General features: G+C 37.4%; 1 protein-coding gene and 1 long non-coding RNA gene across 4 annotated transcripts in view; both read right to left on the minus strand.

Moving 5' to 3' along the window:
- Positions 1–3,170: 3,170 nt before the first annotated feature.
- On the minus strand, positions 3,171–22,694 carry LOC118765642. The gene is made up of 2 exons (XR_005001507.1): positions 22,581–22,694; positions 3,171–3,478 (listed from the first exon to the last, which is right to left on the minus strand). It is a non-coding gene; the product is annotated as an uncharacterized LOC118765642 (long non-coding RNA).
- Positions 4,084–24,443, minus strand: part of LOC115217854 (tripartite motif-containing protein 2) — a 63,508-nt gene continuing 43,148 nt past the window's right edge. For 2 of the 3 annotated variants that reach the window (XM_036507993.1, XM_029787560.2), the window contains exons 2-3: positions 8,126–10,160; positions 4,084–5,351 (exon numbers count right to left, since the gene is read on the minus strand). In XM_036507993.1, coding sequence (XP_036363886.1) covers positions 8,128–10,158 — 2,031 coding nt within the window. In that variant the 5' untranslated portion in view covers positions 10,159–10,160 and the 3' untranslated portion in view covers positions 4,084–5,351; positions 8,126–8,127. Of the gene's footprint in view, positions 5,352–8,125; positions 10,161–17,677; positions 17,728–24,443 lie in introns of those variants that run through there. The other variant, XM_036507992.1, reaches the window with a different exon arrangement.

Consider the following 24,443-nt stretch of genomic DNA (forward strand, 5'->3'; position numbering starts at 1 on the left):
CAGCTCTGACCTCTCACACCTACCCTACAAAGTCATTCTAAAAATATACAGGGACAACATCAAAATCTCAGAGTTACAAGATGCTGTACAATTAATTTAAAACAATGTGATTAAACAGGCTTTACATTTGACAGATTAATCTGAATGTTAAAGGGTTAAGCAGACTTATGTTCAAAATTATTCCAGCTATGAAGTAGGATGTATAATGACTGCTGTAGACAAGTCCCGATTAAGTGAGCTCTAATTGATGGACCTCAATCTAGAGTTATAGATTCCACTACACTAAGGTATTGTGAGTTTTCTAGTATGCATCCCCACTGTGTGTGTGTAATTGTGGATGTTTTTTGGGACAGAAATAGTCCACGTGTATATTCATCTCTGCACCACTGAGGCTATATTCCTGGTAAGACAGCTGCAGGAGAAATACCTAGCCAAAGATAAACCTCTGTACCTGGCTTTCGTTGACATGGAGAGAGCCTTTGACAGGGTCCCCCGATCCCTTATCTGGCGGTCAATGAGGAAACTAGGGATAGATGAATGGTTAGTGAGAGCTGTGCAAGCCATGTACAAGGATGCTGTCAGTAAATGAGGGTTGGCAACGAGTACAGTGAAGAATTCCGGGTAGAGGTAGGGATCCACCATGGTTCAGTCCTTAGCCCCCTCCTATTTATCATAGTTCTCCAGGCAATAACAGAGGAATTCAAGACAGGATGCCCTTGGGAGCTCCTCTATGCTGATGACCTTAGTCTAATTGCTGAGTCACTATCAGAACTAGAGGCGCAGTTTCAAGTATGGAATCAAGGATTAGAATTGAGGGGCCTTAGAATCAACCTAGCTAAAACCAAAGTCCTCATATGTAGGAAGGCAAGCAAACCACAAACGCCTTCAGGTAGATGGCCCTGCTCGATCTGTAGAAAAAGTGTAGGTAGAAACTATAAGATGTACCCAGTGTAAGCTATGGACACATAAGAGGTGCAGCAATGTCAAAGGAATGCTAACTAGGAAGACAGTTTTGTATGTGGCAGATGCTCAGGAGCAATAAACACTGAAAATGTGCAGAGAATAACTTCTGCCACTTTCCAGGGAGAAAAACTAGAAGTAGTTGATAGCTTCCGTTACCTAGGTGATCAAGTCAGTAGTGGGGGCGAGTGTGCTGAAAGTGTAACTGCTAGAGTAAGAATAGCTTGTGCAAAGTTCAGAGAGCTCTTACCTCTGCTGTTGACAAAAGGCCTCTCGCTCAGAGTAAAAGGCAGACTGTATGACGCATGTGTACGAACAGCCATGCTACATGGCAGTGAAACATGGGCCGTGACTGCTGAGGACATGTGTAAGCTCGCAAGGAATGAAGCCAGTATTCTCCAATAGATGTGTAATGTCAGTGTACATAGACGACAGAGTGTAAGTACCTTGAGAGAAAAGCTGGACCTAAGAAGCATCAGATGTGGTGTGCAAGAGAGACAATTGCGCTGGTATGGTCATGTGGCGAGAATGGATGAAGATAGGTGTCTGTGTGTGTAAAAGTGCCACTCCCTAGCGGTTGCAGTAAAAGTGCCACTCCTAGCGGTTGCAGGAACCTGGGACGAAGTGGTGAAGCACGACCTTCGAACATTAGGACTCACTGAGGCAATAACTAGTGACTGAGAACTTTGGAAATATGCTGTGCGTGAGAAGACTTGGCAGGACAAGACATGGCCTTTACCAGGGATGTAGCCAGCCCACTTATGCATACCTTTCTTTCTTTGGACACAAAACTCTGCTTGCGAAGACCTGTTGGGGCAAGTGAAATCAAAATTGAACTAAATTCGATGACTGGCACCCGTGCCACTGGAGTATTAACAGCTCCATCCGAGCGGGACCACTGCCAGAGCAGCTGTCTGGCTTCCGTGCCGGTGGGCATGTAAAAAGCACCTTTTGAGCATGATCGTTACGAGTGTCGCCTTACTGGCACGTGAACAAAACATTCAAGCGAGTTCGTTGCCAGTGCCACTGGACTGACTCCTGTGCAGGTGGCAAGTAAAGAAACGCCGTTTCGACCCTGTGCTTGAGGGGACCTATTGAGTCAAGTACATCAAAAAATCAAATGGAAATTGTAGTTGTGATACCTGTGCTGGTGGCACGTAAAAAGCACCAACAGATCGTGGCCATTCCCAGCCTCACCTGGCATCTGTGCTAGTGGCATGTAAAAAGCACCCACTACACTCACAGAGTGGTTGGCATTAGGAAGGGCATCCAGCTGTAGAAACACTGCCAGATCAGACTAGAGTCTGGTGCAGCCTCCTGGCTTCCCAGACCCCAGTCGAACCATCCAACCCATGCTAGCATGGAAAAAGGACGTTAAACGATGATGATCACAAGACCTAGTCCCTAATGCAGTTTGGTGGCTTGTGTACCGCAATCTCTGAGAGCTAAGCTAGCAGAGCCACCCATGCTGGACATGGTCGAAAGAAAGACACCAGACTAATATGGACCAACACTTTCCCAAGATAAAAATGGGTTTACATAAGGCCAACACCCCTACCTAATAAAAAGCAAAGTTACAGAAGTGTCAATGTCAATTCAAAACCAACAAGGCTTTCCTTCAAGGAAACAAATGCTTGAGGCAAACCTGAAAAAGTAACACAGAGTTGAGGACAGTAGGGAAAAATTTTCAAAAACTTTTGGGGAAAATCTTCCCAATAACTTTTGAAAAATTTTTTGAAAATTTTCCTCAAAAATTTTTCCAAAATTTTTGAAAATTTCTATGAAAATTTATGGGGAAAATTTTTCAAAAACTTTGGGAAAAATTTTGCAAAAGCATCACTTTATGATGAGGATGATAATGATGATGTCCATTTACAACCATCAGATCTTGTCTAGAAAAGGGTACATACAAATACACACAATGAGCTTCTATCGGCTTCCATCTGATAAATCCACTCACAAGGCTTTGGTTGACCCAGAAGCCACATTAGAAGACACTTACCCATGGTGCCACACAGTCAGAATCCAAAACCCTGTGGTGGTTGGGAAGCAAAATTCTTAACTATGATGCCAAGCCTTCTTGGCAATAAAACAAAACCAAACAAAAAAGAAAATTTACTCCATCAAAAAACGATCAATGTTAATATATTTGCTTTGAGAATATTTCTCCTTACAACAACGTTGGACAACATTGGAAATCTGAACACATACACTGTAAACGTATCATTTATTCAACTGCAGAGGTTTCTACAAGACATCTGAATTACTTTACTTCCTTCTGTCTTTCCTTTCATTTTTGTCCATAGAAAACAATTGTAAAATTTGATTGGAGAAGTAAAAAATAATAATAATAATAATAATTATAATAATAATAATTATAATAATAATAAAATTCAGAGTTTAAAAAATAAAGAGTTTTTGTGTTGTTTTGTTTTTTGGTTTTTCTTTTAAATTAAGGAAAAATGTTTAAATCTATGTCAGTGTGAACTCACAACAATGCTCTCTTCTTTCTCTCGTCCTTTACGCTCTTTCTTCTCAACAAATTAACAAACAGAAATTTAACAATTTATAAGCTGATAAAACTGTGTCCAATAACAGAACAGAATTTAGAAATGATTACATGTATGTATATGTGCCTGCACATGTGTATGTGATGTATGTGTGTATATGTATGCATGTGTGTGTGTATATATGTACGTATATTATATATATATATATTTATACATATACACACACAAAAGCATATGTAAAAATGAATGTGTATTTATATATTTATTACACACATATATGCAAATGTATGTGTGTATATATATATATATATATGCACATACATACGTGTGCACACAAGCATACACGCACACACACACACCACACACACATACATACATGGCATCCGCTTTTCGTTCCTTCTTTCGACTGCTTAGAATCTTCCTCTGCTGTGTTGAAGTGAATCAATCCTTCTCCAAAGACTCCAAAGAAAGCAATGGAATATTTTTTTCAAAAACTCTAAGAAACATTAAAGATGATTGCAATCAACACAATGCACCTAATTCTTATAGGTTTTTCTTGTTCTTTTTTTTTCTTTTTTTTGTTGTTGTTGTTGTTATATTTTCTTTCTTTTAATTGTTTGGTTTTGTTCCTTTTTTTTTTAATCATTATTATTATTAGTTATTTATTTATTAATTTTGTTATATACAGCCATTCCCAAACTAAATACTTTCAATTCTTTTTAGGGGGTGGGGGTGGGGGAAAGGTATTTTCTTTTGTTATTTCTTTAACAATATTTCTTCGGTAGCTTCAGCATCATCATCTTTTTCTCCTTCTTCTTCTGTATCCAACGTGTGAATTAAAAGGGGGAGGATGGTTTTAAGAATTGCAGGAACACAAGAAAAGAAGAATTTTCTAAGCTGATAAAAACAGATGCAGCATCTGTGACAAGATCAGTGTTCTTCATCCTTGCAGTTCTTGTGGACAATATATCATAGCTACTGTGTTGTTGTTGCTGTTATTGTTAGTGCTGGTATCCGTGACCATCATCATCAACATTATCATCATTATCATCATCCTTAGAACAGTTATCAATGTTGCACTTGTTGTTGTAGATATCATAACGCACTTCATCATCATCATCATCATTACAGCTATCACTGACATCATCATCATCATATTTATAACAATTATCAAACATCAAACTTATTAATATATTTGTTGTTACTGTTGTTGTTGTGGCCCTTGATAAAAAAGGGTCGATTTCCTTTACTGTTGCGTTTATTATTTTTCGTCTTCCTTTTTTTTATTTTTGAAATTTTTGTATTCATCTCCCTCCCACACCCTTGGAAAGCACCCCCACCCACCCCCACCCCCAGGGGGGCCCAACACACGTGCACGATGTTCTGTAAATAGGTAATAATAAATTACTGGGAAATAATAATTAGGTGGAAAAAAAAAAAAAGGTAGAATATCTTGCAGGTGCAACAAATGTTTTTATATGTTTGAGTAGATTAGATTATGTATATGGTGGTGGTGGTGGAGGTGAGGAGGAGGAGAAGGAGGAAGTGGTGGTGAACTGGCTCTGCCAATACAAAAACCACACACAAACATATAAAAAAAAATGTGGTGGTAGTGGGGGAAAGGGAGGGGGGAAACAATCAGCAATGAGATCAGAAGTGCTCTGCCTCCCATACTATACTTTGATTGGAGATTAAAAAAAAAATTTTTTTAAAAAAACAAAAAAAGATGTCTAGCTTGGATGGAAGTGGGTCCAACAGCTAAAAAAGCTGAGAGGTGTTAATTTGGTGTAATACCATTTGACTGGCTACTTGGTGGTGTGATGGCGATGAACATGGTCCTAACAGAAACTTCACTGGTCTATCAAGTTGACAGGTAAATTTCTGCCAGAAAGAAAGAGAGAAAAAACAAAAAAAGATTAAAATATTTTAAATGATATTATCTGATAACAATGATAACAAACCTTTCTACTATAGAGATTTCAAACTTAAAATCTTCAAAGCCACAGTCAAACCAATTCTACTACATGGCTCAGAAACCTGGACGTTATCAAAGAAGCTTGAGAGGCAGTTGAATGGAACTTACACTCGCCTCCTTATGAGAGCTCAAAATCTCTAGTGGAAGCATCATCCAACCAAAGTACAAATATATGAGAAACTACCACCTGTGTCTTCTCTTGTGAAAGGTAGAAGAGTCCAGTTTGCTGGACATTGTTGTAGAGCTGAAAATGAGGATAATTTCTCCTCTTCTCCTTTGGAAGCCATCTGCTCGCGATACCGGAGGGCACACACTCTCCTACCCTGATGTAATCTCCAGGGATACAGGCATCCAGCAACAGGACCTCCGTAATGCCATGATGGACCGTGAAGTCTGGCGTAACATAGTAAATTCCATTGTCTCGACCACGTTCGAACAATGATGATGACTATAGGCTCAAGGCCCAAAAATTTTCGGGAAAGAGGCTAGTCAATTCCATCGACCCCCAGTGCTTGACTGGTACTTAGCCTTTCATCCTACCAGGGTCGATAAACTAAGTCAACCTTGGCTGCATTTCAACTTAGAAATGTAAGGTTGGAAGAAATGAAATGCCATAAAGCATTTGGCCCAGCATGCTAACAGTTCTGTTGGCTCATAGCCTTAATAATAATAATAATAATTTCTTTATTGTCCACAAGGCCTGCAAAAATATTTAAAACCATACAAATGATAGTGGTGATTTACATAGAAACGTTAACAGTAAAATAATAACAAATTGCAAAAAATCTTTAAAAAATTCCCAATACTGGTGAAAATGGACAACCAAAGAATCCCACAGATCCCGAGTCACACTACTCACCAAGAGTACCATAGCATACCTTGGCCTATAGATACCTGCTTAGAGTAGGCCCACTCACTCAGACCATCCTCGCCACATTCATCCACCTTTCAAAATATTTACTGGGTGGCACCATATCCTTCTCAACCTCCACTTTTTTAAAATGTCAATAAGACCTTGGCTAAAGAGGAAATTATCTAACTTCAAACCTTTCAGTCTTGTCTACCACAAAACCTCTTTCGCCATAGACACCAGACAGAGGAAAACTGCCTGTTCTTCCCAACCAAAAGAAGGCAGTGAGGGTGATCTTCAGAATGGGAGTTGGCTGACAGGGGGACACGTCCTACATGTGACAGCAGCTGTTTGACATAATACCATGAAACAGCAATGCTCAAGTGCCTAAACCCTTTAGTATTTAAACCAGCCATATCCGGCCAAAATATTTAATCTGTTTTATGTTCAAACTGATCAGATCCAGGCTCTCACACCTACCCTACAATGTTATTCTACATTAGGTAATTACACCATCAAGATCTTGAAGATATGAGAAAATGCATGATTAATTCAAATCTATGTGAATCAATAAACATTATGTTTGATAGAATAATCAGAACACTAAAGGGTTAATAAAAATAATAATTCTTTCTACTATAGGAACTTGGCTTTAAATTGGGGGCTAGTCTATTACATTGACCTCAGTATGCAACGCAACTTGTTGCATTGACCCTGAAAGGATGGAAGGCAAAGTCCACCTCAGCAGAATATGAACTCGGAACATAAAGATGGAGGAAGTGCCACTAAGCATTTTGTGCAACCAGCTCACTGCTTTAATAACAATGGTAACAAGAGCACTCAGACAGTGCAAACCTCCGCTAAGGCAACACCAACATCCTCTCAATGATTAGCCAGAGATGCTTTTTAAAATGAGAATATCTGAAATAAACTCGACTGTTCTCACAAACAAGAATACTAAAAATGAATCTCACTACTCTAAAAAATTTAGTAAAAAAACAAGAAAAATAATCCAGAATTCTTGTCCGGTACTGGATCGATCCCAAAATATAATCAATTCATGCCAGTCATGAGTCCAAACATCCCTGAAAGTTTCATCCGAATCCATCCAGCAGTTCTTGAAATATCTTCTCCATGGACAAATGAACAAACACGACTGGAACCAAAACCTCCGCCTTCGTTAAGGCCGAGGTAATAATGATCCTTTTTACTATAGGCACAAGGTCTGAAATTTTGTGGGAGGGGAATAGTCAATTACATTGATCCCAGTAATGAAACAGTAGGACCAACATCTTTAGAGTTATGACTTTAAAATGAGAAACCTGACTTGACCAACAATCACAATTAGCAATATCTTAATTGTGATATCAATATTTTGCCAAATTAAAAAATTCAAAAATAACAAAATAACTTGTGCCAAAATTTGAAATCATTATTTTTTAACAAGACCAGCAATTTCAAGAGTGTGTGTATATATGTAGTTGATGGCTGATCGATTATACTGACCCATGTTCAGCTGGTACTTATTTTTATTGACCCTGAAATGGTGAAAAGCAAAGTTGACCTCAGTGGAAATTGAGCTCAAGAACGTAGAGATGGAGAAGATGCTGTTAAGCATTTTGCCTAGTGTACAAATGAGTCTGCCAGCTCACCGACTTAACCCTTTCATTACCAACCCGGCTGAAACTAGCTGAATGATCACTAAGTTATTTTACTAAATTCTTTGTTATATTTAAGATTAATTGAAAGAAAAACAGAGCTTCTCAAAATAAATACAGTAATGAAAGGGTTAATTTTTTAAAAATAAATAAATAAAATAGCGCTACTGACCTTCACTTGTATCGGAACTTTTTGAGACAGTTGTTTCCCAAATCAACCACATAGACATACTGTTCTTGAGTGGTGATCAGACCACTGGGTCGCATCAACTTGTCATCAAAACTGTCAATTGCAAACTGGAAATTTCCATTGGAACTGAAGATCTGCACAACACCTTTACCTCTGTCAGTTTTTGTAGCAAGGATTAGGCCATTTGGGTCGACAGTTATACCTTCATATTGTCCTTTGCCAGTGTTGTTCACCTGGCGCAGAAACTTGCCGTTTTTGTCGAAGATTTGTATCCGATGGTCTGAAACAAGGATCTGATCATTACAACCGACACACACTGACGTTAATAACTTAAACTCTCCTTCTTTGCTTCCTTTTTTACCGAATTGTTGAAGGAGATTGCCTTCAGCGTCAAATATCAACACTTTGGCTGCTCCCATATCACCAACGATAATGTCGCCTTTGCTATTTACAGCCACATCAATTGGTTCCTGGAAATGACTCGATGTAAATTTCGAGAGCAATTCTCCCTCGTTGCTTAATGTGTACACCATTTTAGTGCGCCAGTTTACAGTAATGAGGTTCCCAGTTGGGCTGACACACACTCCGATACCACTTTGTCTCTCAAGCGCCTCAGAGCTTATGTGACGTTCCAACACCCCATTGCTGTTTAAAACTTTGATGCGACTATTACCGGTATCTGAGATAAAAATGGAACCTTCTTTGTCTGTTACTACACGCACCGGTTGTATGAAATTGTCTAGGCCCGTTCCCCGACTTCCGTATTTCCAAATTGGGTTGTTATGGTCACAGACATCTATTACATATGGACTGTCTTTGATGGGCCGATCAAAGATGCTGATACACAACTTCAGCTTACCAGCTTTGGGCGGCACAAAACTTATTTCATAGGTCCCGTCATCTTTGTCACGGATTTTGGTGTCAATTAATTGACCAGAAGCTGAACGCAGTTCCGTAACAACTGGATCGCAGCCTGTAGTTCGGGGGTTACCATGGTAATCAACAGTAACAACTGTGATGGTTGAGCGCAAATGGGTAATGGCTTTGTTAATTTTTGCAGTGGAGAGTGCAGGAAATGTGGTGCTTACTTTAATGCAACCAAAATTAGCAAGCGCATTCGATATGTCCTTGTATGCAGTGTTATGTTTGAATTCGCATTTAATGAAGTGGTTTTCACGTGGCTCCCCTAAGGTACTGGTAGCGTCGAGTTTCTCATTTAAATCTCCAATCTTTTTTGTGATGTTCCGAACTTCAACTTGGTACTGTAATCCATCACATTCATTCTGAACTTTCTCTTTCTCTGCCTGAATCAGATCTAATTGTTCCTTGAGATCTCCCTTTTTATGTTCTCGAATCTTGCGAACTTTTTGGAGAACTTCATGCCGTCTTTTGTCAATTAGATTAATAAGATCCTGGAAAGTACGATTAATAGTCTCTATGGCTCTTTCAACACTATTTTCAAGGCGGAGCATTTCACCAGATACATTATCATAAGCTGTTGTCAGGTTCCCAATGCACAACTGGGCCTTGTACAAGAGAATCTCTGACATACGTTTTATTGCTATAGAAAAAGGTATCACCGTGTGTTCACTGGCCCCCTTGCCGTAATGCTCGCCTCCGGTGCATAGAGTGCAAAATACCGTATCACAGGTTTCACAAAATAACAACTCTTGGGAGGGATGATTGGAACATTTTGGGATGACATCTCGGCGCTGCTGAGACATTAGATCCAAAAGTTGGTTGACGATAAAACTGGGTGGAAAAGAAGTCACCCCACCTCGTGGGATGTTGATGGTTTCTCGGCAGATTGGACAACGAAACGTTCCGGTGTCGTGGACTTGAGCTTCAACAATGCTCACCAAGCAACTCTTGCATACCGTGTGCGAGCAAGGCAGCAGCTTAGGAGAATGCTCGGCGCTGTCGTAAATGCAGAGACATGTGCCGCATGTCAGAAAACTATCGTTGAAGTCTTCATAGTTGATTGAAACAGTCTCCACCAGGGTAGATGACATCATACCTGGAACAAACAAAAAAGAAAAAGGTAAGAAAAAAATAAACATTTATAGTTAATGATTTCTTAATTACATGAAAAGCTAGACAAAATTTGAAGTTTTTTATTTAAAAAAAAAAACATTTGGTACCAAGTTACAAGATTTTCAATTCTAGTTTTGTTTGAGGGCATTTATGATACAGTAGCCCTTTGAAACTACTCAACACTTTCAAAGATGGTACAATAGGGGGTTCTTTTTTTTTTTAAACAAACCTGTTTCCTCTGCTGCTACTTGCTTCACTGTCAGACATGGAGGAAGATTGAAATAGAAAGGAAATAGCTAAACCTATATTAACCAATTCTACATAATACTACAAACAGATACAGAAAGAGGTGCATTTAAAGCAATATATACCACATAAGATTACATTCAAAATCCCAAACCTGGAAAGTCAATAGCATTTAGAAATTATGAAACTGCAATTTAAAGATATACAATAATCATCAAATTTTCTATGTTTTATAACATATCTGACAAGATTCAACAACAGATAGTATCTTTCCATTTTATAGAACAAAATGAGCAAAGAAAATTGCACAAACATACGAGCATTATATATATACAGGACGGACCAAAAGTAAGTTTACAGTTATTCAACTCTCTCTTTCGCATTCATATATTAACAGTTTAGATCTTAATTATAAAATATGAAACCATTATTCTATTCTAATTTAGTTAATTTTGTCAAACTCCCTTTTCAGTTTGTAAGATAGAAATTTAAATGTAATAAAATATTTTTAAAGTGCCTACGTGATAACTGTAAACCTACTTTTGGGCCACCCTATGTGTACATGTATGTATGTATGTATATATATATATATATATATAAACATTCAGACACACATGTGTATGTGTGTGTAATTATCAATATTTGAGCTTTCAAAGAAGATTAAAAACAGTAAGTAACATTCACTGAAAAGAGAACTCAATACAGATGTAGTGTCAAAATATCTTATACAGAGTGACTGTGACTTTGAAGTCTGACCAATAATGGTTTGTCAATCAATTGTTTGGAAAACCACTATCACTTAAATAGAAGTCATAATCATTCTAAATTTCTGTCATATAAATCAAAGAATCAAATCAAAATCGATGAACATCAATGGAATTTGTAGTTTTGTGGTACCAGTGCCGGTGGCACATAAGAAAACCATCCGAACATGGCTGTAGCCAGTACAGCATCAACTGGCCTCCGTGCTGGCGGCACGTAACAAACACCATCCGATCGTGGCCATGCCAGCCTCACCTGGCCTCCGTGCCGGTGGCACGTAAAAAACACCATCCGAGCATGGCCGTTTGCCAGCCACCTGTGTCAGTGGCACATAAAAGCACCCACGGAGTGGTTGGCATTAGGAAGGGCATCCAGCTGTAGAAACACTGCCAGATCTGACTGGCCTGGTGCAGCCTTCGGGCTTCCCAGACCCCAGTTGAACCGTCCAACCCATGCTAGCATGGAAAGCGGACGTTAAACAATGATGATGATATATATATATCAAAACAAAATATTGAAAAAAAATTTTAGGTATTATTATGCATCTTTACAGGTTTCATTTGCAAATATGTGAGCTGAAGAAGATTTGGGTATTGTTTCTAGCAAAATGAGCATCCGTGTCAAAAATTCTTCATGGTGTTAATCTGTAGTTCCCGTACTGTGGAAATCAAATCAGATATATCCACTCCAAATTTCATTACCTTTAACTGCAGTAAGCAGTTTTATGCACCAATCTATCTTTTTGGTAAGGAGTGTCATGTTTGAAACTATTCTCTGCTGAGATATGTCAAGTTTATCAGCAACGTGACTTATGGAAAATATCAATCTCATTGCTTGATAGATAGATATTCAACATCATTGCAGGAATAACAATGAATTTCACAATAAAAGGCTTAAGATGGTCAAATTTCAAAAAGGCTTAAGATGGTCAGATTTCATTAGAGTGAGATTTGGCTGCTATATCTAGCAAGTTGAAGAACCATGAGTTTATGTTAGCTGTTTCTATTTCTAGGGGACAAGGGAGACAGTTTATTTATGCAAATGCATGTATGTGCTCCACATAACAAGGTTCAGTATGTCCTAATATCTCTAACACTTTTCACCACTGTCCAATGAATATATCATCATCATCATCATCAAGCATTCGTTTTGTGTTGTATAGTAAAGTTTTCCCCAGAGTAGCCATTGTGGATCTACATCCAAATGCATTATGAACACCCGCTGGAGAGGGTGCAAATAGCCACAATGGCAAAACATGCATAAAGAACAAGTGGTATAAAGTGAATGTACGTGTTTATCATATTTTTTCATGTATATATATATAAAATTTAAACAATGAGGGTGATAAATTGAATATTAATTTAATTAAACTAATTAACATCAATTTAGAACCAGTGGCTTAGCATATTGAAAAAACTGAAAATTCAGAAAAATTGTATTACATGCGTATAAGAAGGGATGACCACTAACTCATCAGTAAACACCAGAACATGTTCTGGTGTTTGCTGAATTTTTCTAGAGAACATTCTTTTCTTTGTGGTTAGATCGTAGGTGATCTATTTCTAGCATATTGCATGTCCATTTAGTGGTCATCCCTTCTTATATATACATATATACATACATACACATATACACACACTGCACTTCATATTTGAGGCTCTGAAGAAGCTCTGAGTTGTTAGTTAGGCACTCAACTATGAGTCCAATGCATCTTGTAGCTGAAACAGCTGTAAGCCAATGAAGTTCATAAGATAATTTGTTTATTTCTTTGTCATTTCATTTTTTTATTACCACTCTGTACTTGACTAACACTTCATTCCGAAGCATTGTATATCAAGCTCTACACTAAATTATTAGTATTACAATGCCTAAACAAAATATGTTTACATACACACACACAATATATAATTGTCTATACAACCACATCATTACATTTCAATGTAAGAAAATAAACAAAATCCCTACACCCAGCACAATCAAGCATTTTTGTATAATTATTGCTGTGTTAATTTATAATTTACTTTGCCTGTTTAGTTAATCTCAACACATTAAATCAACATTTAAACTGCCTACTAATAAATTTCTCACTAACAGAAATTCTGCTCAAAATCATCATCAGATGGTTTGACTGAGGACTGGTAAGCCAGTGGCTGCACCAGGCTCCAGTCTGATCTGGCAATGTTTCTACAGCTGGATGCCCTTCCTAATGCCAACCACTCCGAGAGTGTAGTGGGTGCTTTTTACATGCCACTGGCACAGGAGCCAGTCAGGCAGGCCTGACATTGATCACATTCAAATAGTGCTTTTTACATGCCACCAGCATGGGAGCCAGTCAGGGGGCACTAGCATCAGCCATGTTCAGATGGTGCTTTTTATGTGCCACAGGCACAGGAGCCAGTCAGCTGGACCTGACATCGACCACATTCGGATGATGCATTTTATGTGCCCCCAGAATGGGAGCCAATCAGGGGCACTGGCCACAGCTGCATTCCACTATAGGTACAAGGCCTGGAATTTTGTGGGAAGGGGCTAGTCAATTATATCAACCCCAGTACTCAACTGGTGCTTATTTAATTGACCCTGAAAGGATGAAAGGCAAAGTCAACCTCGGTGGAAGTTGAACTCAGAATGTAAAGATGGGCGAATCGCCAATATGCATTTTATTTGACATGCTAAATAATAATAATAATAATAAATTCACTTAAGACATGGAATTATATTTACCCGCTTTAAATGCTCTGAGTTTTGGTAAATCTTAAAAATTAAGGGTCTTCAAACTTCAGAATGTCATATTTAATTTAATCAAAGTGACAATATAATAATAGCAGAACATGGAAAACATTTGCAAGAATTACAAGACATTGTAGGAATCACTTCTGCTGCTGTCAGACAACAGCAGTGATGGAAATTAATGACAATAGAATACATTATTTTTAAGGTTCTCAAACCAAATGTGATTACATTTAATAGAGATTAATTCAAGAAAGGTTGCAGAGAACAGAAAATATGAAAATAAGGTAACATTAACCATCAAGATGATGGAAAAAATAGCTAGAAGGAACAAAAGAAAGTGTGTGTGTGTGTGTGAGAGAGAGAGAGAGAGAGAGAGAGAGAGAGCATATGCATGTATACATCTGTGAATATGTGTGAGGTTTCTTTCCGATTTTAGTAAACTCTGTTTATAAAAATGATTTTGCTAGGGAGATTAAGGTTTTTCCGGTGAAGGAGATTAATTAAATCAGATATAGACAGTTGTATGTGTTAACTACTTGATGTTTAATGATTTTGGATCTCTACCATTGATCTTATTGGAGTATTTATCCAGAATTCTCTGGAGCTATAAGAGTGGTGCCCCAGCATAGCTACAGTTCTCAGGCTGAAATAAGTACTACTGTAAACCCATGGCCTGGTCACTTTTGATAATATACATGTTATGGTTATCTAATCAAACTTTACCTGAGACTGGTCTACCCCTAGGTTTCTTACCGGTTGATATGGCTTGAAAGATCCATCTTATAATCCTTTCCTCTGACATTCTTATCACCTGCCCGCAATACTGGAACTGTGACCTCTCAATGCAGAGAAGTAGTGACTTAATCTGGAGAGACTCCCTAACCTCCAAGCTAAGCACCTTGTCGAATAACATTACCTTAACACCTGTAAATGGTTTGAGAAGGCTTCAACGAATGAGAGATTCAAAATCAAATCTCGGATTCAACAGCTTACCATGGAGCTAACATCCTATACATAGATACATAGCAATTTACTTATCTTCTATCTTTTACTTGTTTCAGTCATTGGACTGCAGCCATGCTGGGGCACAGCTTTGAACACTTTAGTCAAAAGAAATCACACCAAGTACTTATTTTAAAGTCTGGAACATATTCTATTGGTTTGCTAACATTCCTGTAACTTAGAGGTTTGGCAAAAGAAACCAATACTACTTGTCAAGTAGCAGTGGGGGACAAACACACACACACACACAGCAGGCTTTCACACAGTTTCTCTCTACCAAATTCACTCACAAGGCATCAGTAGACATTTGCCTGAGGTGCCATGTAGTGGGACTGAACTCCAAACCATGTAGTTGCAAAGCAAGCTTGTTAACCACACAGACATGCCTCTGACTAATAAAAATAAAAAAGAAAAACATAAATCATTAAAAGAAATTATGGAGGAGAGAACAAAAATTGAAATGAAACAAATGAAACACAAATTAAAATTTAACAACTAAAGGCAGCAGCTGGATACAAAAGTGACTTGGGTAAGTAAAATTAGAAAGAAAAAGTGACAAAATCTTTCTAAGTTCTAGATTAGCACTAAGAAAACTGAGACACACAAAAGATACACAAATCAACAAAATACTCCCAGAATAACTCAAACAAAAGAATAAACAAACAATGTGATCGTAAAAGATTTCTTATCTAAATTTTGCAAGAGAGACAAGAAACAGAATTGAAAGATAAGGTGTATATATTTTCAACTGAAATTATTCAGCTGTTGGTGAATTAAAACAATGGGTTTTTCAAGTGGTTTTGTTTGAAGTGATTTTTTTCTCTACAGCTGCCTGGGTGACTGGTACACATACTAGAACCGACGAGGGCAACCTTTCTCAAGAAAGCAGGCTACATGAAACAAGGTTCATCATCAGGCAGGCCACACTACAAGAAATTTAGCATATCTACACAAGTGTGCCTCCCACCCTGAATTTGTTTCATAACTTTCAGAAGCAAAGAATTTTTAAATGACATTTTCTACGAATACCTTTCAAATGATATAGATTCTGATTATATTAGAATTTACTGTCAAAAAAATTTTCAGAAAGGTTGGAGAGGAGTTTCAACTAATACACCTGAATTGACTTTGTTTCTTCATAACTTTAAAAAAAAAATGAGTATTTTTTAATGAAATATTCCACAAATACCTTTCAGATTGCGTAAATTACGATTTTATTGGAATTTAATGTGTAAAAACAAACTGGTGGGTGGACACCAGTTTTCATTTTGTCATGTGTCTGTGTGTATGAGACTGGCCACCAATGCTTTTATTTTTTTTTTTTTCCACAACATATTGTGATATAATCACACCACCTAAAAGGTATTTGTATAAAATTTCATTGTAATTTCTGCTGCTTGTTTAGACTCGGCCAGCACTGATTGAGCAGCAGCTGTGAACAACCCATCTTTGATACACAGGTATCAAAACAGTGTCCTTCTCTACCTAAAATAATACACAGGATGACTTGAAGCAAAATTGGCTGCTTTTTCTAGCAGACTGAAAGTTGAGGTTTTACTCAAATGTGCGATCAGGAGGCGGGCCACACACGTACACACGCGCGTAATTTCGCATGTTCAGTGCCTTCCAACCCGAGCGCATGTACACATTCTACCAGTTAGTAAAAAAGAAAATGATTTAAAACGTCGCTTCCTAAACATAAATAAAAATAAAAACTAAAATAAAATAAACTGTAACAAAAATTTGGCCGGGGGATGGGGTGTCAGAAAACTAAGGTTAACATCCTGAGAAATGCTTCCAGTAGCGATAAAATCAAGGAATTTTTAGCAATTTGGGGAGTGAAAACTAAAAACAACTATTACAATTTCCTACTGTAATTTAACAATTGGGTTATAGGTTATATTTTAAATGTAATTTTTGCTAATTAATGGAAATAAGTTTTTAAGATTATATATTATTTTTGCAATTTGTCGCTGAAATTTTCGCAAACAGATTTCACAAAGATAGCAAATTTTCTCCGAGTTTGTAAATGAGACACGTGACAAGTGCGACTTGATTGTGGTTGTAATTAAATTGCTGACTTAGGGCAAGGGAGACAACTATAGCAGACATAAGAAAATAGTGTGTTACTCTAGTAGAGAATCTTGACTGTTACATCAAAAACCTCTCGCTTTTCAGCTGAAACGAAGAATTATTGAAATTATTTTTAGAATTAAAATAAAAGAAAAAAATTAATTAAAAAAAAAACCAAAAGAAAGAAAAATCGTCTAATTAGAGTAAACTAGTAAATAAGTGACTACAAAAACACATCACAAAATAAAATAATATCTCTAGAAACAAGGTTCTATGTAAAAAACAAAGCAGGAAAAAATATTCGGTGGAAGTTTATTCTCGAAAAAAATATTAAAGGATTTGCATGCATATTTAAGGGGTGGGGGGAATGAAAAAATAATTTTTAGATATGTAGAAAAAAAAACGAAGAGGTAGCTAATGAAATCTCTAGCATCATTCATAAAATGTGCTCTGAAAGAGGCATGCAACAAGGTGATATCTTTCACATGTGCATGGTCAGGATTCTGGTGAGGTTATTCAAAGAAGTCAAAAAAAAAAAAAATGATAATAATAATATGAGGTGAATTAAGTAAACTGCTAAGATCACTAGAAAATAATAATAATTGTAATAATAACAAATCAATCAACCATTCGTTATGAGTAGCATCGACTACGGAAACTCTAACAGCCAGCCTCACATCTTACCAGAATTAAGTCAGCCAATTGTGGATTACGAAGGGGTACGTGGTCTGCAGGAAAGAAAGGAAACAAGAAATGAAAGTGCATACTGTTTGGTTGGTCAACCTAACACAAGCATGTATACACACTCGGGCAAAGCTAGGCTCACACATACACACACACACACGTTTATACACGCATACACAATTATTAATGCTTGGACATAGGCACACTCAATCACATTAACACACCAGAATTATACACACACACACAAAAGCATGGACGTTGAGTCACACACACACACATGCAAGGGGAAAACACCAGCACACACAATAACAAAGGAATACATACTGAGGGACACGGACACACACAGATACCAGCACATATGCACGCACACACACACACAGATACCAGCACATATGCACACGCACATACAATAAGATGCACACATCTTCAGATAGATGAACACATGCTCAAGCACAAACATACAAGGACAGACACATACACACACACACACACACGCTTGAACACAAGCATACACATACAAGGACACACACACAAACACAGCAGTATATCAGGATGCAAGCAAAAAATGCTCAGACAGATACAATCATCTTCATACACAAACACACACACATACATACACTCAAGTACCCATACAGGAACGAGTATACATGCTCAAACGCACACACAAAGCAAACATACATCAAAAGAAAAGACAAAAGTTCTTTAAGTAGGCTGTAATCTGTTAATGGAATGATTGATTAGCACTAAAAGAGAAACATAATGTCCCTAATAAGGAGAAAAACTATGACATTTTAAGTTAATCCAACAGATTATCAATTATTATCACTATCATCATTAGCATCATCGTTATTATTATCATTATTATTATTATTGTATCTACTACTACTACTGAGCTGACATGGGAATTTAATCCAACTGTAAAAGAAAAGGAAGAAACAAAATGCAAAAAGAAAAAAGAGGAAAAACTAGAAAGAAAAAAAAAAACTATTAAAAATAAGCAATATTGTGTGTGTGTGTTGTTTACAATCCAAGATATTGATTCAGTGTTTCTGAACAGTCAATAGAAAAATTGATTCAGACATCACCTTGGTTACATAGCAAAAGATAAGGATACAACTGTCTACTTTGTCAATAAATACAGTATGATGTATGTGCGATTTACATGTGCATGTGTGTAACCGTGTACATTGGAGCAATTAAGTTAGCGAAAACAGATAAGAGCCACCGGTCTTGCCACTCGAGGGTGAACAAGTGTGGAGTTAATGAGGACGGTGTTGTGACTTGAGTGAAGGTTTTCTACTTTTTGCTGATGGTAATTGAATGAAGAAATCAAGTATAACAGAAAAAGGAATAATCGGTGGATCAGCAACTTCTTGTGACAGCCCACTTTTGATTTTTGTTTTTTTTTTTTGTCTTTCTTATGTTTTTTATTTTACTTTTCCAAATGACTCACATGTATATCATATCTTGCATATATACATAAAAAAAAGAAAAAAAGAATCTTTGCAGATAAAAAGCACCCAGTATACTCTGTAAAAGTGGTTGGCATTAGGAAGGGCATCCAGCTGTAGAACAAAAAATGTTACCTGGTGCAGCTCCCAGCCTTACCAGCAGCTAGCAAACTGTCCAACCCATGCCAGCACAAAAAGCAGGTGTTAAACGATAATGATGTTAATAACCTCTCAGTTTCCATCGCTGACAACACTTGTCATTGTTTCAACATCCACTTTCCTATGCTTACATGGGTCACATGGAGATAATTATCGAAGCAGATTTTCTATGGCTTGATGCCCTTACTGTCACCAACCCTTACCTGTCCTGAAACAGGATAATATTTTCCCATGGCCAGACATATTTTCGGAGAACATTGGAAATAAATATCATACATTTACAACAATGATATGAAGTCAAAATAAGGAGACACAAACAAGCACACACTCACAATGGTTTTTTTTTTCATTTTCCATCTACCAAATCCTCTCACAAAACTTTGATTGGCCTGAGGCTATAGTAGAAAACACTTGCCCAAGGTGCCAAGCAGTGGGACTGAACCAGAAATCATGGACCTGAGAAAGAATCTTCTTAATCACACAAACACCCCTGCATCTAATTAAACAACACAAAAAAATTATTTAAAATTATGGACCACATATACATATTAAATATAATTTTCTTTTCGAAAAAAATCTGAAACCTCAAGAGAAAAAAAACCCAACTTACTGACCCTTTTGTTGCTAAGCACTGAAGCCAGCAGGTTAGAGTAGAGGGTAGATTAACCCTTTAGTGTTTGCATTATTCTGCCAAAATTAATCCTTTTTTATCCACATTGCCTTGAACTAATCAGGCATTATCTTGTAGCTATGAGATTTTGATGAGGTAGCTGTTGATTTTTAAAATGATATTGTAGGGCTGGTGTGAAAGACCAGATCTGGCCAGTTTGAACATAAAACAGGCAGAATACTTTTGGCCGGTTTAAATGCCAAAGGGTTAAGTACCTAGACAGATCATGACCAAGAGTATCCCTGCTGGAATAGGAGTCTCTTTAAAAAAATTAATTGAACTGGGTGTCAACCCCCAGTATGCAACAAGTACCTGTGTCATTAACACGAGAGAAATGAAACCCTAATTTTAATGAAAGGCAAACACTAAAATCAGAAATTAAAAATGTTTGTGTGGAGTTGGGTGGGGTGCTTGTCCCAGTTTGGTTGACTGACAATAGATTCCTACATTATGGCTGAATAATTGGCAACAGGTGGAGCATCCAAATATAAAAAGGTTTACTACCTTACCTACATTTTCAAAGAAGTGTGTGTGAGTGAGAATGTTTATGTGGGTGTGTGCATGTGGATGCATACATGTATATATATGCGAGAGTGCAAATATGTGGCTGAATGGTTATGTGGATGCATGGGTATGTGTCCGTACGTACGTATGCATGAATAATCAAATAAAATATTCCCCCCACCTAAAGGCATTCTAAATATTCCATACAACGTTTCACTATTCATGTTTTACTAATTTCTCTTTCCCTTCATTGTTTTCACTGTTCTTTGATATAAGGGACCACAGTTAAACAACACCAGTGTTCTTTGATGTAAGGGACCACGGTCAGTGAGTGTAGACATAACAAAATAACAAAACAATTTGACAAACAGTGAAAATACATTGTAGACTAAACAGATAGATTCTGACCAGTGTCCTTATCTTCAAAGTTATGGTCATAATATTTCAACTGGTGTACTCCCTGGCCTTCTTCAGGTGTTTTTTGTATTACTCTTTTACTTGTTTCAGTCATTTGACTGCAGCCATGCTGGAGCACCGCCTTTAGTTGAGCAAATCGACCCCAGGACTTATTCTTTGTAAGCCTGGTCTCTTTTGCCGAACCGCTAAGTTACGGGGACGTAAACACACCACCATTAGTTGTCAAGCGATGGTGGGGGGGGACAAACAGGCACACAAACACACATATATATACATATACATATATACAATGGGCTTCTTTTTCAGTGTCCATCTACCAAATCCACTCACAAGGTTTTGGTTAGCCCAAGGCTATAGTAGAAGACACTTGCCCAAGGTGCCACTCAGTGGGACTGAACCTGGAACCACGTTATTGGTAAGCAAGCTACTTACCACACAACCACTCCTGCACCTATTCACATAATTTACAACCCATTATTTTTCTTTTTAAAGAGGGGTATACTGTTCTCATTCCAATTTCCAAACCAAGGATACTTTTGCTACTCATCTTTAAATTTGTAAATTTACCTGATCATACTTAAACCAAAGTATATAGCTTCACCGATCCTGAAATTGAACTCAAAGCCACAAGCTACGTTACTACACTTAACAATTTAATCAATGCTTATATCCACTATCCCATTGTCCAAGAATGGACAAAATTGAAAATAATTCATACCTCATGAGAATGAAAAAGGAGGGTTTTATTCTTAATTCCAAAAACTGCTGAATACAAAGCTTGAAAGAGCTAAGCCCTTCTCAGCCCACAGAGTATAGGGCATCCTCTTTCGAGTTTTGTCACTGATGCCTTTGTAACTTTGCTTTTTTTTTTTTTTTTTTCTAGGTCAGAGTGTTCACACTGCACAAACCGATTTTTACCTCTAGGGAGAGGTGGTGGGGGCCATATTAGTCTGGGCATTGCCCTGTCTTACTTTCCTTGCTCTCGCTCCCCACACCACCACCACCACCACCACCACCACTCAATTCACCTCTGGTCTTTCAGAGTCGTTGAGACACACAAGCCACCATCCTGCAACAAGGACTGGACCCTTGTGGTAAACATCTATACATGCCTCTATGATAAAATATATGGATCACCTTTTGTTTCAATAATGTGTACACAATTCTTCAATCAACTAAACCGACCTTTCCCCCGCCCACACACACAGACACCTAGTTTCACTCACAAGGCTTGGGTTGGCTCATGTTCTATACTGAAAATAAGAATGGTTTCAAATTTTGGCACAGGACCAACTGTTTCAGAAGGGAAGCGGAAGCTGATTACATCAACTCCAGTGCTTAAATGGTGCTTATCATCTCAACCTTGAAAGCATGAAAGGCAAAGTCCACCTTGGCAGAGTTTGAACCCAGAATGTAAAAGAGGGACAAAATGCCACAAAGCATTATGTCAAGCAGGCTAATTAATGGTTCTGCCAGTTCACCGCAGAAATAATATACAAATGTATTCTTCAGGAATATTTTCACGTTTCAGTTGATATCAATCAAAAATGAAACAAAATATAGAAAATTCAGGTTCTTACAATCTCTACCATCTTCTCTCCCCTGCTTCCTTTCTCTCCTTCTCTCTCCTATTTTTATATCTATCTTTCCACACACTCCCTCTCTCCTATTCCTGTGTCATACACTCTCTATCTTTCTGTACTCTCTCTCTCTCTCGTTTTTACATTCTGCATTCTTTCATTATTTCTTTCTATTGCTTGTTTTCCTGCTTCCTATTGAAACAACTTCATTCTCTCTTCAACGAGCTCCTCTCTCCCTCCTTCGTTAGCCCTTTCCGGCACTTTGTCTTACTTTCCTTACTCTCACTCCCCCACCACCACCACCACTCAATTCACCATTGGTCTTTCTCTGTCTTTTCATCGTTTTAATTCTTTTATCCAAGTCAAACATCTGTATTCAATTCAAACATTAAACATTCTTTAAATAAATCTAATAAAAATAACTAAAAAAAAAACAAAACAAAGATTAAAACTAATTTATCCTATAACTAATTAATATTCTCCATCATTACCACCACTACCACTACTACCTTCATTTGCCTGGTTTAGAACATAAATTAATAACATATCAATCATCATTGCTCTACACTTGATGAAACTTTCCCATATGAAGAGTTTGGAACAAATCCAATGAAGATACGCTGCTGCATATAACAACCTGGATATACAGACACAAATAGCTAATTCAGTGTTGATGATGATGATGATGATGATGTGGTTGATGAAAATTTTTTACCTCATTTTCGATTCACTCAGCAGATTAGGAGAGCAGACATGTTAAGGAAAAAAAGAAAAAAAATGCTTCTGAATATTTTCCATTGACCACAAAAACCTTGATACACAACCCCAATGTTTTCCAAGTTGAGTTCCAAGGAAACCCATGGCTTCATGAAAATAATTCTGCCTTTTAATGAAATATAATAAAAAAAATAAATTTTATAAAAATTAATGCATATAAATGCAGGCATGGCCGAGTGGTTAAGAACCTAGCTTTGCAACCATGTGGCTTCAGGTTCACTCTCACTGTGCAGCAGTATCTTGTAAAAATGTCCTCTACTATAGTTTCAGTTTCTGTTGAGTAAATTCTTTCACAAGGCTTTGGTCGGCCCAGAGCAATAGTAGGTACCATACAGTGGAATTGAACTTAGAAACCATCTGGTAGGGAACTGAACATCTAAACAACACAACCATTCCTCCCCTTTATAACAAAATAAATTTTGGAAATGCTGCTTTACCTTTCAGGTGTTAAAGGAATGTGCCACAACAGGTGAGTAGATAAGGATGCTGCTGGTTGCCTCTTGCACCTCTGAGAAATTTTAAAACATTATATCCATTTGTCAGCAATATAGGATCTGGAGCGATTTTCTTGAGACACATTTTCAGAAAAAGATATATGATCTTCTAAGACCTTAAACTTATCAGAAACAGTTTTTAGTACATTAAAGCACATAATATATGATCCTTAAAACAAGTCACTGAAATCTTATGGAAGGTTATTCAGACTGTGGTTGTAGTGTCATCATGACAGTGATAGCAGCACACACAGAGAAAATGTCTTCTACTATAGCTGAGCATTGACCAAAAGGCTCGTGAGTGGATTTTGGAATTGGAAACTGTAAGAAGCCCATCAAACTGTAAGAAGCCCAGCTGACTTTTCTTGACATCACTTGATATCAGGAGTGTCGACATCAAACAGGTAAACGAATGCTGACATCGAACAGGTGGTGCTATTTGTTCCTAATCTTCTGTGAAAATATGTCCAGCCATGCGGAAATATTAACCTGCTTGCAGACAGGTGAGAAGAGCACCTGGCTGTGGAAAATCTATCCTCAACAAATTCTGTTTGAGCCATGCAAGCATGGAAAAGGAGATACTAAAATGATAATAAATGATTATATATATTATTCCTTTGCAAGAATAGTGTTGACAGTAACTTCAAAGTTTCAGCATACTAGCCATCACATAACTCAACATAAAAACGAGCATTAATATACATATATATATAT

Source organism: Octopus sinensis, linkage group LG12 (genome assembly GCF_006345805.1).
Source record: "Octopus sinensis linkage group LG12, ASM634580v1, whole genome shotgun sequence".
NCBI classification, from domain to species: Eukaryota; Metazoa; Mollusca; class Cephalopoda; order Octopoda; family Octopodidae; genus Octopus; species Octopus sinensis.